Here is a 13679-nt window from a genome sequence, read left to right as displayed (position 1 = left end):
TAATTCTCATTCTGCTAAGACATCGCAGACTTTAAAATGCAAACTTTACTTTGTCCAGAACCAAAAAGATCAGTAAAGCCTGGACAACATCGTAGCAGAGCTGCAGCAATTAGTGGTTTAATGGATCAGTCAAGACACAGAAACCTAATTATTATAATTGATAATTGATTTGCTGCTTTTCTTTGTGTTATTTATTTGTACAAATGAAAATGTGTGTGTTGTGAACTATTGGCCAAACAAAATGAGATATTTGAAAATAAAAATGACAGAAATAGCTTTGAGTTGCAGCCCTTCACTGTAGACCAGCTGTAGGGGTAGTGCACTAGACTGTTGCATCTACCTGTGTAATAGGCATGAATTCTCCATCCAAGCTGCCTTGCAAAACAAAGTTCTTGGTGGTCCCGATGAGCACAGTCTCCCCTCTGCCCTCTGCTATGGTCCTGATGGGACCAAACAACTCAGGCACCTGTGGAGAAAAAATATAATAGCCACCCGTTCACCTGAACATCTGCCATAAAATATCAACTTATCTTTTAATTCATAATCTGGTCCCCTCTGAGAAAAATAAGACATGAGTGATCCATAATTCTCATCAACATAAATATCCATGAATTTCACTGAAAGCGCAAAATCATTTCATCCTCTGTAATATTTATGATGTGGTGCAGTGTTCAGAATGCAAAGTCTGCCGCCTCAGGCAGGGGGGCAAATATAAGAGACCGAGACTGACTTCAAAAGAAGGAGCTGGATATGCAGTTTAACATTTTAATAATCCATATTTACAGAATGAGGTTATATCTGATCAGATCATTAGGATGCTGTGGAGCCTTAGAGCACGCCTTCAAAAATGATGTGTCATTTATAAACTTAATTTGTATTGTCAGCTTTGATATTTTTCTGCTCTTAACTTTTGTTGAACTTTTTTTCTCACCTCCACCATTTGTATCTGTTGGTAGCCGTTGTCCCAAGAAATGAGCCTGCGGTCTTTACCTCCGGACACCAACGTGCCGTTCCTCAGCATGCACACAGCAAAGATGCTGCCCTCGTGAGCTCCTTGGATGACGTGGCTGATACGATTAGTGCCTGCGTGACAGAGATGGGATGAGATGGATGAGACGGTTCGGTCGGACACAAAGGTCAGCTGCTTGACGAGGGCAGATTAACCGTCGTCTGTCAGACGACCAGACGGAGTGATCGATAGATAGAAAATCAGAGACGGAGAGATGGTGGCGCTGGAGAGGGAGGGTGAGAGGTGCAGTTCTTCTTTTGAATGCTTCCTCACAAGATCCAGCTCTTGTTCTATCCTTGGTGTGACCCCGTCCTCATCCCTGATCTCCTGACAGCCCCAGCACAATGAGACATCTTTGAGCTTCTGACCACAAACATATTTTTTATAGATTCTTTTTCATTTGGCTCTTTTTGAGGTTTTGTCACTTTGACGTCCTCTCATTCCACGAGTCAGGTGGAAGCACACTTCTTTTTTTTTTTAGATATTTTTTAACCCGTGGAAACCCTTATAAACCCTCTGTTTCTTTGTATGTCTCCACTAAAACTTGCCGGTGAACCTCTGTGAGCGTCTGCCGAACAGACAAATCATTTGTGTCAGTCACTGATCTGAAGAAGGTTATCACGCATTCATCTTATCACGTCTTGATTACTGCAACTCCCTGTATACATGTCTCTCTCAAAAATCTCTTTGTTCCCTGCAACTCATACAAAATGCTGCAGCTAGACTCGAAACTGGTTTCAAAAAATGTGATAATATTACACCCATTTTAGCCTCCATCAACTGGCTACCTGTGTCTGTAAGGATCAATTTTGAAATACTTTTTATCACTTTTAAGGCTCTGTCCGGTTTGGCACCTTCAAATATCTCAGAACTGCTCTATCCTTATAACCAAACGCACTGTCCGAGATCCTCAATCCCAAAGTCTCGGCTAAACACCAAAGCTGTATTTGCTGTTCGAGCCCCCAGACTCGCCTGCCCGAGGAGATCAGGTGAGCTGAATCGATGCCCCAGTCTAAAAAACACAAGACTTGTATAATTCTTGATTTCAATGCTTTTAGCCTTGGTTTCTACTTTTGGTTTTATTTTCTTAAGTCTGCTTTATTGATTTCATTGTTTTAACAGGTATTTGTAATTCTCCCTGTTATACCTGCCTTGCTAATTTGCCTCTCTTCTCTGTGTCTTGTATTGTTTTGTTTTTGTGTCAGTACAGCACTTTGTAACTGTTTTGAAAAAGCGCTATATAAATAAAGTTATTATCATTATTATTATTATTATTATTATTATTATTATTATTAACACTGTGGCAATGACTTTGTGTGAGGAACACTGTATACCTTTTCCCCACACCAGGATGTTCCCACTGGAATCTCCAGTTATAGCGTCTCCATTTTCTGCGAAGGTCACGCACAACACAAACTTGGGCTTCTCCTGTTTCTGCAAGACCAGAACACACATGTTATTTAATCTTTGCTATTAGACTACCATTCATTTTCTATGTACAGTTACACATGGACATCACATCACAGGTTGTCACGATTGAATTTGTCCCTTTACGTCAAACTTTAATGCTTAACGGTGTGGTCCTAACATGTGAGAAAGATTCTTGTTGCCCTACCTCAAACAGTCCCTGCTTCTTGACCAGCATGCCTTTCTCCAGGTTCCAGAAATAGAGATGTGACTTGCCGCAGGTGACGACGATGTTGCTGTCTGTCGGGTGGAAGTCCGCAGCGAACACCGACTCGTTGGAGCACTAAACCGAGGCACGTAAAAAACAAGAGACGCGTTTGGTTGACGAAGAGAAAGAGGTTGGAAGTGTTTGTACACTCGCACATTAGAAAAACACTCGTACCTTGACCTCGGCCAGTCTGTCCTCTCTCTGCCAGTCCCACACAGACAGGACGTGATCGTTGGAGTCGTCTACGACACACAGTGTGTTTCCTCCGTTCTGACGTACAGAGTAAGACACAATGCTTAACATAGCAAGAGTCAAAAGTTTAAGTCACTATGTCAAACATGAGCTTTAAAGTCTTTGCTAAAGGTGTCAGAGGACTGTCCTTACCGACTTGGAGAAAGACAAACACACCAAGGCTCGGTCAAAGAAGCCTGTACCCAGAACATGGAGGGTGTTGAGGCTGACAGAGTCCCACACACGAACGTGAGGAGCCAGCTGCTGCCAGGAACAACACACACACACACACACACACACACACACACACACACACACACACACACACACACACACACACACACACACAGGGGCACAACAAAAGGAGAGATATATCATCAGCATGATGCGATGTAAGGCTTATAAATTACTGAAGCGCAAACTGAATTCAGGGAGTGTGTAAGTGAGCGCAGAGTGAACCTGTTTCACTTTCTCAGCCTGTTTATTCAGCAGATTTGCCTGAACCAGCTCAGTGAACATCACCGCTCACAGAAAATAGCAAAAACATAACTCCTCCCTGAGATAATAAATCAGACGCTGAAAGTTTAAGTGATAAAATATCAATAAGAGATCTCACTTACTTTTCCATCTGAAGAGGTTCCCGCCACCTGCCCGGTTGCTATGGTGATTTTGTCAGGGTGGACAGCCAGGCTGGTGAAGAGAAAGACGTGAGAAACAGACATGAAAACATTTAAAAGCCTTTTTCGACATCAAAAGGAGCATTTGAATAAAGATGAGCAACGTGCTGGCAGAACATGAAAGCCAGTGTCTGGTGAGTGAGCTTTCTAAAGCTCTGAATATGATATTCACTGCAGCTACCACACGCTGTCTGTACTAATGTGTAGGGGAAATGAAACAGTTTAAGATAAATTCATCCCCTTTTGGGTATAGCAACACTCGTAGGACGTGTAAAGCTCCAACACTCTGCCTTCAAAGGAGTGAGAATCTGTCGGCAACACATCCTTTGTACTGCAATCCAAAGTGATGATTGATAACTTGAATGTTTATTAACCTCAGAGTGTGATGACAGTTGCTCTCAGTGCACTGCGCACTTCCCTTCAAATAGACGTTTGATGTTTGTGCGCAAAAACTTGCTCAGAAAACTTGAGTACACCTGTTTGCCTGTTACTTCCCTCATTATAGTTTTTTTTTTTCTGCAAGAATAACCAGGAAGACTATGAGGAATACGGAAAAGAAAAGCTGTGAATGACGTACACAGCCTGTGAGGATTGTAGAAATGGAGAAAATATCAACTCTGACAGGGGAAAGAGATGAAAGGTTTGGTGTGGACTGCAGCAGCGTGCCCATCAGTTTTGTGCGTCTCTTACCATTTGATGTCGTCTGTGTGTCCAGTGTAGTGTCTCTGCAGCCGCTCGTCCACATTGAACAGGACGACCACCGAGGCGATGAAATACACCGTCTCTCCGGTGGGCAGCAGGTAAAGGTTGGAGCGACAGTCACGACCGCGGTAACCGTAGCTGTAGCGAAGGTCAAGGAATTAAAGTAAAAGTAATATCCAAAGAAGACCTCGTACAATGAATCCATCAAAAGAAAATTAATCAGCAGTCATTCGACTATTCCATTCAATAATTGATTTGTTGTTTTTCAAAACAAACAAATCAATTTTTTGCAAACTGTCAAACCTTCCCTTGTTCCAGCCTCTCACTCGTAAACATTTGTGGTTATTTTTTTAGGTCTTCTGTGAGAGCAGACTGAATACCTCTGGCTTTTGGACAAGAAATTTGCAGCCTGAGTTTTAGGACCTGACTAATCAAGACTAATTAGTAATGGAAATAACTGCAGCCCGATACTATGGGTGAAAAACTTAAGGACCTATTTTGCCCACAGTTGAACCAGCAGGTGTAATGTTTGGAGAAAGAGACACATATTCGTTTCTACTCTGTCTCTGTGTGTCTATGTGTGTGCATGTGTGTGTGTGTGTGCATGTGTGTGTGTGTGTGTGTGTGTGTGTGTGTGTGTGTGTGTGTGTGTGTGTGTGTGTGTGTGTGTGTTTGCCTCCTCAGATTTAATCATTTCTTTGTTTCCCTTACAGCTTTTTCCCTTTGGGTTTCTGCTGGATCGAACAACACACTACATTCATTCTTTCAACAACAAATTTAAGGAAGGGATAAAACCCACACATGAAACAAAATAAAAATAAAACAGCACAAGAGAAGCTGCTGACTTTATGCAGATTATTACTGACTGCAGGCTGCAGAGCCATGAGCCCGGGGTCTGACTGCAGCAGCGCTCCATGGTGAAAATGAATATCTGAGACATCACATCCGCAGCTTCCTTACCTCTTACCGACAGCACAGGCCAACCTGGATTTTATTTTCTGCAGAAGACTACTTTCTCAAAACTTTCCAAATCAGAAGAAGGATAATATTCTACCTTTTTATTACAGCTAAAAAAACAAACAAAAAAAAAAAGACATGAGGTGGTATCACCCAGTGGATGTTGACTTCCCTGTCTCCGTCTGCTGCAGTAAAAGGATACACCCAGTCCAGTTTGAGTTTGTTGCTGGGCAGCTCGCCTCTGGCCTCCAGGCAGTAGCCCTCCACCTGGTCTTTGGGCATGAACATGGTGATGGGACGACCCTTCAAATACATTTTCACATAACCTTCCTCTAGAAAAAGCAAAGAAAATGGTCAATGAGATGATATACGTGTAGAAAAACAAAAACATATATATGGTTGGAGTGTCAGTTTTTATTGTGTCACATTTGTAAACACTAGAGCGTAACACAATGTGCTATTATGATGCAAATATAAGGGTGACAATGTTGAATGCATGACAAGATTAGAGGATAATGGAGTGAAATGAGATGATGTGATATTTTTTTTTTCTACTGTGATAAAGACTCAATTAAGGACAACAAATGACAGAATTTGCAAACACAAACAAATTAGCTTTTTAACTGACTTTATTAGTCATTTTAAACACATTTGTATGACAACAAAGAGTGCAAAATGAACTGCAAACACTTTGTTAAAAACTCCCACAACTCATAAATATTCAGCTCACAGCAGAGGTTAACCAACATAAAATGCGGACACAAGCAGAGCAAATGGAAATGTTATGAAACAAAAAAACAAACAAACAAAAAAACAACAACAAAAAAACAGATCCAAGCTTAGAAAATGGGATAATGAGAAATCCTCATCAGTTTAAAACATGCTAACACTGCAAATAAATCGTGCAGAAAACACCAAGGGAACCAAAACAAACAAAATGAACCTTTTTTTTCAAAACTCATTAGAAGAGAAGAATATGATTGTAAAGGACTTTATTACTTGCTTGCTTGTCCATTACCTGCTTTACTTTTTTATTAGGTGATGCTGAAAACCTGTGATCTCTCTGAAACGTCCTGGTATGAGGGGACATGTGGGGGGCAACAGAGGTGTGACATAACATCTACTTTTCACCTCCTTTTTCTGTACTGACCGGCTCCAGCTGAGCATGTTATAGTTTGCTCGCTGAAATAAACTAGCGATGTGACTAGTAACAAATCTGGAAGTACTGGCTGGGGGATTTAATGGGGCTGCGGTAGCTGGGTGTATCAAGAGGAGAATATGAAGACAAACTCCCTGACTTCCTCAACTGGAGGTTAAAGCTCGGGGTCTTTCTGACCGGTGGCACCTTGGTGGCGCCACCCTTTCTGGCCACGCTGGCCCTGATGTTTTCTGAGGTTTGTTGGGGGCTGGCAGCCGAACGGGCTGTCACAGCTGAAGCCGCGGGGCTGCCGCTGGTCCCCTTCTGTTTGGCAGAGCGGCTGAGGTAAATCTGTACTGTGACTATAATGTAGATGGGGAAAAGAGCAGATGATGGGGAGGGGTGGTGGAGGTTGTCAGGGCCAGTTGGGTGGAAGGGGACAAGAAGGATCAAGAAACGTAAAGGGTGGAGGGGGTTGGTAGAATAAGTTAGACAGATGTAATGGCTGTTTTTTGTGTCATATTTACTTAAAGACACAAACTATTAAAAGGAAACTAGGGGAAATTATAAACCACCAGCATGTTGCTTATTATCAAACAGAGATTCACTGGGGTCTTATTATAAAGTAGTGTTTGGTTTTATTTTCTTTGAAGTACCACTAAGTAAGATCTGGTCTAAACTAGTGGTTCCCGACCTGGGGTTCAGGATCCATGCAAGGGGCCAGGAAATAATTAATGGGGCAGGAAAGAAGAAGAATAAGGTTCTACTGTAGATTATTATTATTATTAAATTCTTTTTTTTTTTTTTTTGTGTTACAATTTTTTTTTTTACTGGTCTGTAACTTCCAAGTAAAGTAAAGTTTCCTGGAAAGAAGAATGTCATTTGGGCAATAAAGAATCCAACATATATGGAGAATAAAGTTTCCAGCAATAAAGAACTACTGAATAATTACAGTATTTACACGGGTTTGAATAAAGAAAGTTTCAACTTTCTCTAACTTCCTAGAAGATTATTAGAAATTTCTGAGCAAATACTGAATATTTTTTTTTACCTCTTCTTTATTCAGATAAAACAATCTGAGACACTGAGGGGAAAAGATCTTACTTTGGCTTAACTTGTTCTTAACACACAGAGGTAAGCGGCCTGTTACGAGGGGATGTGATTCATTTCAAAATGCTGAGGTTGTCTTAAAAATGGTTGTTTAAAGAGTTGATGATCCTGTAACAAGACTAGGTAAACAGCAATATTCAGGGAAGAAACGAACGGGGCTTTAATGCCAGTCTTTTTTAAATTCTTGTCAGCTTTGTGAATACTTTGCTGAAGGGGACTAAGCCTACACACAAACAGACGACACTTCAAGCTGCGTGAGAAAACTACAAGCAGTAAAATCAAACAGACTTCAATAGGAACTACCTCCAAAAAGAGACTGAATGTGTTTGTAATGCAAATATTCATTTTGAGGGCAGGAAGATAATAAGAGCTGTGGCACATCTACTTGCTCTGAACTGCAGCGTGGAATCTCAGAAGAGAGGATTTAAAGAGTTCGCAGAAAAACTCAAAGCGACTGTGAGGAAGAGAGTGTCAGAAATCTTTGTGTTGTTACTATGGTGACAAAGATTAAATGCCTACGAGCGAAAGTGAGGCTGTGAGCAAACAGACACACGTCTGGTGGAGCTGCAGCTTCTCCTGCAGTCGAACAACAAGTGTGGAGACACACAAGTGAACTGCAAACACTGCAATCACACTGATGCAGCGTTCAGTGGAGGTTAGGGAGGGTGTTTGCGTGTGTGTGTTAGTTAATTCAGTCTCAAAACAATTAAAGGGATAACTCACACACACACACACACACTTTGTCGACCCACTCCTGCCCCTGTCTGGACAGCTCTCTGATCATTGCATTGAAAGGGAATCACAAAAAAATAAATAATTTGAAAAAAACCCAAGATATGAATTAAAATTTTAAAATAATAGCCCTGATTTGCTCCTCTGCTTCTGCAGTACAGTTCAGAGCAGAGGTGATCCATTTACACGGATCAAAACGAATCATCTGCATTGTTCAGAGAGCTGTGGAGGCCGGGGGGGGGGGGTATTGGGGGAGTGGGCGGGGTGGGGGGAAGCCTACCTTTGCAGTGGGTCACACGTCGCATCCCTTGTAAAGGTCACAGAGAGAGAGACACAAGTACCAGGTGAGGGGTGGCATTGCTTCCTCACTTCCTGGTCTGTCCTAATATGAGTGCATTCGCACTTTCTGGTGTTACTGAACAGCAGCGTCTGTCCTGGACACTCTTAATGAATCGATGCTCGTTTCCTCGTTGATGGTGTCCCACCCTCTGCTCTTACGTGGTGAGTAGATTATTACATTTATCTGTCTAATTAGCTTTTTGTTGTCTTTGTTTATCCCTCTTTGAAGAAAAGAAAATGATCAGAGTGACAATGTACCTTTTCAAGTTTTTGGAAAATATTCCAGCATCTTTTAATCTCTTAACTTTTGTTTTCTTAACGACATGAGAGTCTGCCAAAGCACATAAACCTGCTTGCACTGGCTCACCGTAAAGTTGGTTGACTCAAATGAATCACTTTGCATTAAATCTCCTCATGTATTGCAGCTAAGCATAATATTGGCAGAAGTAACTGTTGCAATTATCAAGTGTATTGGTTAATTGTCACCCAGTGGTAGTTTATGTCCATGATACTGCCCCGAGGCTGTTTTGCAGGACATTATTGGTCTATAATTAATTCAAATGTCCATTAATTGCCGTACAGCAGAAACAATTATCCCTGTAGCACAGTTGCTCCTAATAGTCAGCATCCTCTGCCAGATAGCAGCGGCCTTCAAGATAATATTTAAATTTGACTGTCACAATGACTTGATGATATGTGATTTATTACCGGGGATATGGACTGACTTAACAATTCTACCTCATAATCTGATTGGTACAGTTTGAAAACAAACAAAGAGCATATATTAGTTTTATATGTGGATCACATTTGCTAGAGTTGGACGTCAAACTCAAAAAAATAAAAAAGCCTGAACCAAGGAAATCTGGAGCCAGGTGTTCGAACCAAATGAAAAACAGCAGTTCAATTTACACAAAAATCAATAGCATGCTGGAGATGGAAATTCTGATCGATTCTCATCTCATTTCATATTCAGTCCCTCTGTCTTGTTACCATGTGTTTCCTGCTTCTCATTTACACAATAAAGTGTGTAGGAGTTGGTTCAGTTGTCGGGTGCATGGTTCTGGAAACATTATAACCTCACAATTAATGGGCGGCTCATTCTCTGCCTTTTTCAGAAGCCTTTAGTTCTTTCTTTTGTTTGTCTCGTTGCTTGAAAAACAGATAAGAAACATAAATAAAACGGTCCTGGCTAGGTTGCAGAGTGCTGTGTTCAGGTGTCAGTGCTTAGAGGGAAATTCTGAATTATTGTACGATTGTAGCCATTATGACTAAGGATCAAGTCAACTTTACACTCAAAACCTCAGGAAATGTGGACTCCAAAGAAGGACTGTCCATATATTGGGAGAAGCAATGTGAGCTTCCTAAAGCTTTCCAAATACGTTTCAAATAATTTCAGTCGCTAGCATCTGAATCTGCATCTACACAGCAGAGCTGCCACAATGTTGAGAAAATATAGGACTTAGCCTTTACTTGAATTTAACGAGAAAAAATAACTTTGCAACCAGAAGTTGAACTTAAACAATGCAGTAAGAGTGTATGAAAAAGAAAAAGACGAACAGACATTTGGATGTGAAGGTGCGGTAATGGATGAGGTGGGCTGGTTACTGGTTAAAGAATGGATCATGGAGAGGATGAATGTTTGACCCTGATATTCAAGAAGTCCTGAGCTGTTCTCTGTGTGCAGGAAACAGTTCAAGGCACTAACTCAAACTATAATTGACAACATGTATTTCCCTTCATCATTTTGGGAATATACAAAAGGTTCATAAATAATTCTTCATTTTTGACAGTATTTCCTCGACACAGAGAACCACTGAGCATCTGGTGTGATGGCTCTCAGTGGGTTGTATCATAGCATGGAAACTATCACAGCTGTCAGGCTACAGAGCCATAAAGGAGCCTCTGGGTCTTACCTGCATTGAACACTGGATCCCTCTGTTTGCTGCAAAGTGAATGAGTAAACACACAGCTGTCAATCAGCAAACCACATCTGCTGTATGTCATTGATTTGAAAGTGCTTTTTAAGGAGAGCAGTGTGTTATTTAGAAAAAACTAATAAAAACACACAGTGCTATCTTGTTTGGACAGTGTCAGTGACACATACAATATGCATGTGTGCACTGAATGGGAAACCAATTCCATTATGTCCATGTTACCTGTCACTTCTTTTGCCGCTGGAATTGCTGCCGGTGGATCCGGCGCGAGTTCGGTTGCCCTTGGAGTCGCCTGAATCTTTCCGTGTAAGAGTTCCCACATGTTCATTTGAGTTGGCTCTCCTCACAGTGCTGTGGTGAGGAGGAAGGTGGACAGAGAGGAGGTGTGGGGGGGAGAACAAGAAATGGGTCATAAAACTACTTGACGCTGCTTTCCTAAAAAAGCCCTCTGATAAAAGTTTTCATCCAAGAAACAGCTTTTGAAAGCACATATTTATTTGATGATTCAGCTCAGATCTGTCTAAATATTACATAGCATTTTCAAGAGAACTCTTAAGCTGTGTGACTCTGTACAGCAGTGTCAGAGAAATGTGGATATTTGCTATTTCCTCACACTTTCACTCTGTTTACTCCCCTGTGGTGGTTACAACTACAGCATCAGTGCAGACCTGTGCAGATCTGCATATTGGTGGTGCAGACAGCCTGCCTATTCACAACAATGAAAAGGCCCCATCAGCAATCCAATGGCCAGTAGGCAAAGTCACCTAATCCACCCTATGGGAGAAAAGTCTATTCAAATCCTGAAACTGGCTGGTGGCTGTTATCCCTTCTGGAGAGCCTGCATGTGTTTGTTCAGTAAAGAGCAGAACAGAATAAAAAAAGAGAGTGAGAGAGACTGTTGTTTGCTGTGTTATCCCATGAGGAATCATAGTAATTGGGCCACAGGGCATTGGGGAACGCTGTTGTGTGTGTGCCAACACTGATGGGATTGTGACCAATCTGCAGTTTAGACTAATCCCAGATCGAGACAGTGAACAACACAAATACTGCTGCAAAGATCGATGATTTACACAACATAAAGTGAATGTTACAGATGAGATAAATGGTGATAAGAACATGAAAGATATCACTATTTTCATGTAGTTTGGTGACTGATTTACAATCGTAACTGAAGATGATGGTTAACATGCATCATGACTGCGATGCGGCGGTGATGTTATATCGTGACCAGTGACATACTGTAACTTGGTGACGCTCTCACCTCAGGGGCAGATAGAGAATTCTGGTAGAGCGAGACAGAGAGGACAAACTGGACAGACTGGCGGGACATCACACAGTAGATGGACAGGACATAAACAGGATATAACGTCATAGTGGAAAGGACATGTTATCAGAGAGGGACAATACAAGAGAACGGACATGCAGACAGGAAAGGTGGGAAAGACAGACGACACAACCCGCAAAGATAAACAGGGGAGACACCTAAATTCAAAACCAAACATTTAGGAAAGCAGCAAGAAAACATATTAGCTTCATTTAGCAGAGCCTGGCTGCCACTGAGGACAGAGGTCATGTGCTCTGTGAGCAGCCGGCGGAGATTTAAAACACATACAGAATGGGTATTTTATTGGCTGAATTAAATGTTTTTAAATTCGATAACCCGTTATAGGCCAAATAAACAGATAAAATAATGAAGAATACAGTAGTTCTCCACTTGGATTTGTTCCAGGCTTTGAAACAGCACTACAGCATTTAGACATACTGTACATGGAGGAAACTCTAAAGAAAACTGAGATGAAATTCAGATCTTTTCAGAGGAAATTTTTTGCTGGGGGGGGCTATGACCTCAGTACTTCTTCTTTATGGAGAATTCAATGGTCATTGTGTACTAGTTCAAAGTTCAAGAAACAACAAAGTAGAAAGAGTCAGCTAAGCTTGAAACCAGTCAGAGAAATACAAGCCAACTCCAAGTACAACAAGGAAATACATCAAACCAAATCACATTTCCTGCACCAGTACTGTCCTGCCTGATGTTTGTCTCTATCCACCAGCCTCGTACTGGTTATCAATCTGCAGAGCCATTTCTTTACCGTCCTCTCCAGTAAATCTCAAGGTGAGAGTCAGTGAGCACTGAGAAAGTATCATCTCTCACTGTCTTAAAATATCCCCAAATGAGAAATGAAAGTACACACATGGAAAAACAAGGAAACAACACCTCAGGAGAGTTAACATCTGTTTGGACTGGAGCTGGTCCCCGCTGTCTGCTGAGCTTCATCTGATTATGGTAATGTCATCCAGACATGGGAAAAAGGCTATTGTTCCCCTGACAGACAAGATTGATAACCTGTGCTTCACATTCATGTGTAAACACACACACACACACACACACACACACAGAGACACACACACGGCATGGAAGCAGAGGTGGCGATGACAATACTATGTCTCTGTTTATCAGCCTTGTTTAATGTCAGTGGCTTTGGCTGATAAAAAGCCTGAAATGTGACGGTTTATGGCTGAAGTTGTCTGACATGGCAAAGACAAAACAAACGTCTCCAGACAAATGAAATGCCTGGAAAGAAAACAACCTGGTCTCCTCTGAAATTGGCAGAAAGGACTCAACTTCAACTTGCACACCAAATTATTTCACTTACAATGTTTTATTTTTTAGTTTCCTCACCTCTTGCTGGCTGGTGCGCTGGTGTCCTTCCTGGATCCAGATCCAGACGGGGAGGGCAGAGTGCCGCTGCCTTTCTTTGGTAGGATGGTCCCGTTGTTTACTGTGGGCCGTAACGGCAGGGTGGCAATCATTGGCCTGGCTGGAAGAAAAAGGACAACAGCAGGGCATGTTGAGAAAAAAAAAGAAAAAAAAAGCTCGATACTGGCCTGGGATCAGCATCGGCTGCTGTAGTGACAGTAACATCTGAGCATGCTGGTCAGGGAGGTTGCATTCCTTGGTGTATAATATAATTGTGATAATAAATGAGATGAAGTAATAATCTATAAAATTGTATTTAGACACGCTGTGGTGTCCCAGGAGGGTAGGTGTAGTGCAAAGCCTCCCAGCATGCACTGGTTCATGTGCTGTTATTTCAGTCAGTATAATAAGGAAATCTGGTTTTACTGAGAGTGTTGTGGTGTGCAGGTTTAGTTACACAGTACACAGATGATCTGT

General features: G+C 41.7%; 1 protein-coding gene across 7 annotated transcripts in view; it reads right to left on the bottom strand.

Annotated features, from left to right (window-relative positions):
* The window catches only part of eml1 (EMAP like 1), a 53075-nt gene that overhangs the window by 5208 nt on the left and 34188 nt on the right, over positions 1 to 13679 (bottom strand). For 3 of the 7 annotated variants that reach the window (XM_056393009.1, XM_056393012.1, XM_056393006.1), the window contains 14 exons: positions 13185 to 13323; positions 11766 to 11822; positions 10727 to 10855; positions 10484 to 10512; positions 8512 to 8538; positions 5454 to 5583; positions 4283 to 4432; positions 3536 to 3605; positions 3069 to 3179; positions 2859 to 2954; positions 2625 to 2759; positions 2344 to 2443; positions 932 to 1083; positions 341 to 466 (listed from right to left, as the gene is read on the bottom strand). In XM_056393009.1, coding sequence (XP_056248984.1) covers positions 341 to 466; positions 932 to 1083; positions 2344 to 2443; positions 2625 to 2759; positions 2859 to 2954; positions 3069 to 3179; positions 3536 to 3605; positions 4283 to 4432; positions 5454 to 5583; positions 8512 to 8538; positions 10484 to 10512; positions 10727 to 10855; positions 11766 to 11822; positions 13185 to 13323 — 1451 coding nt within the window. The remainder of the gene's footprint in view (positions 1 to 340; positions 467 to 931; positions 1084 to 2343; positions 2444 to 2624; positions 2760 to 2858; positions 2955 to 3068; positions 3180 to 3535; positions 3606 to 4282; positions 4433 to 5453; positions 5584 to 8511; positions 8539 to 10483; positions 10513 to 10726; positions 10856 to 11765; positions 11823 to 13184; positions 13324 to 13679) is intronic. The other 4 variants (XM_056393007.1, XM_056393008.1, XM_056393010.1 and 1 more) reach the window with 4 other exon arrangements.

The sequence above is a fragment of the Seriola aureovittata genome, chromosome 13, assembly GCF_021018895.1.
Source record: "Seriola aureovittata isolate HTS-2021-v1 ecotype China chromosome 13, ASM2101889v1, whole genome shotgun sequence".
Lineage (NCBI taxonomy): Eukaryota > Metazoa > Chordata > Actinopteri > Carangiformes > Carangidae > Seriola > Seriola aureovittata.
The sequence above is the reverse complement of the archived record's forward strand: the minus strand, read 5'-3'. Positions and strand labels throughout refer to the sequence as shown.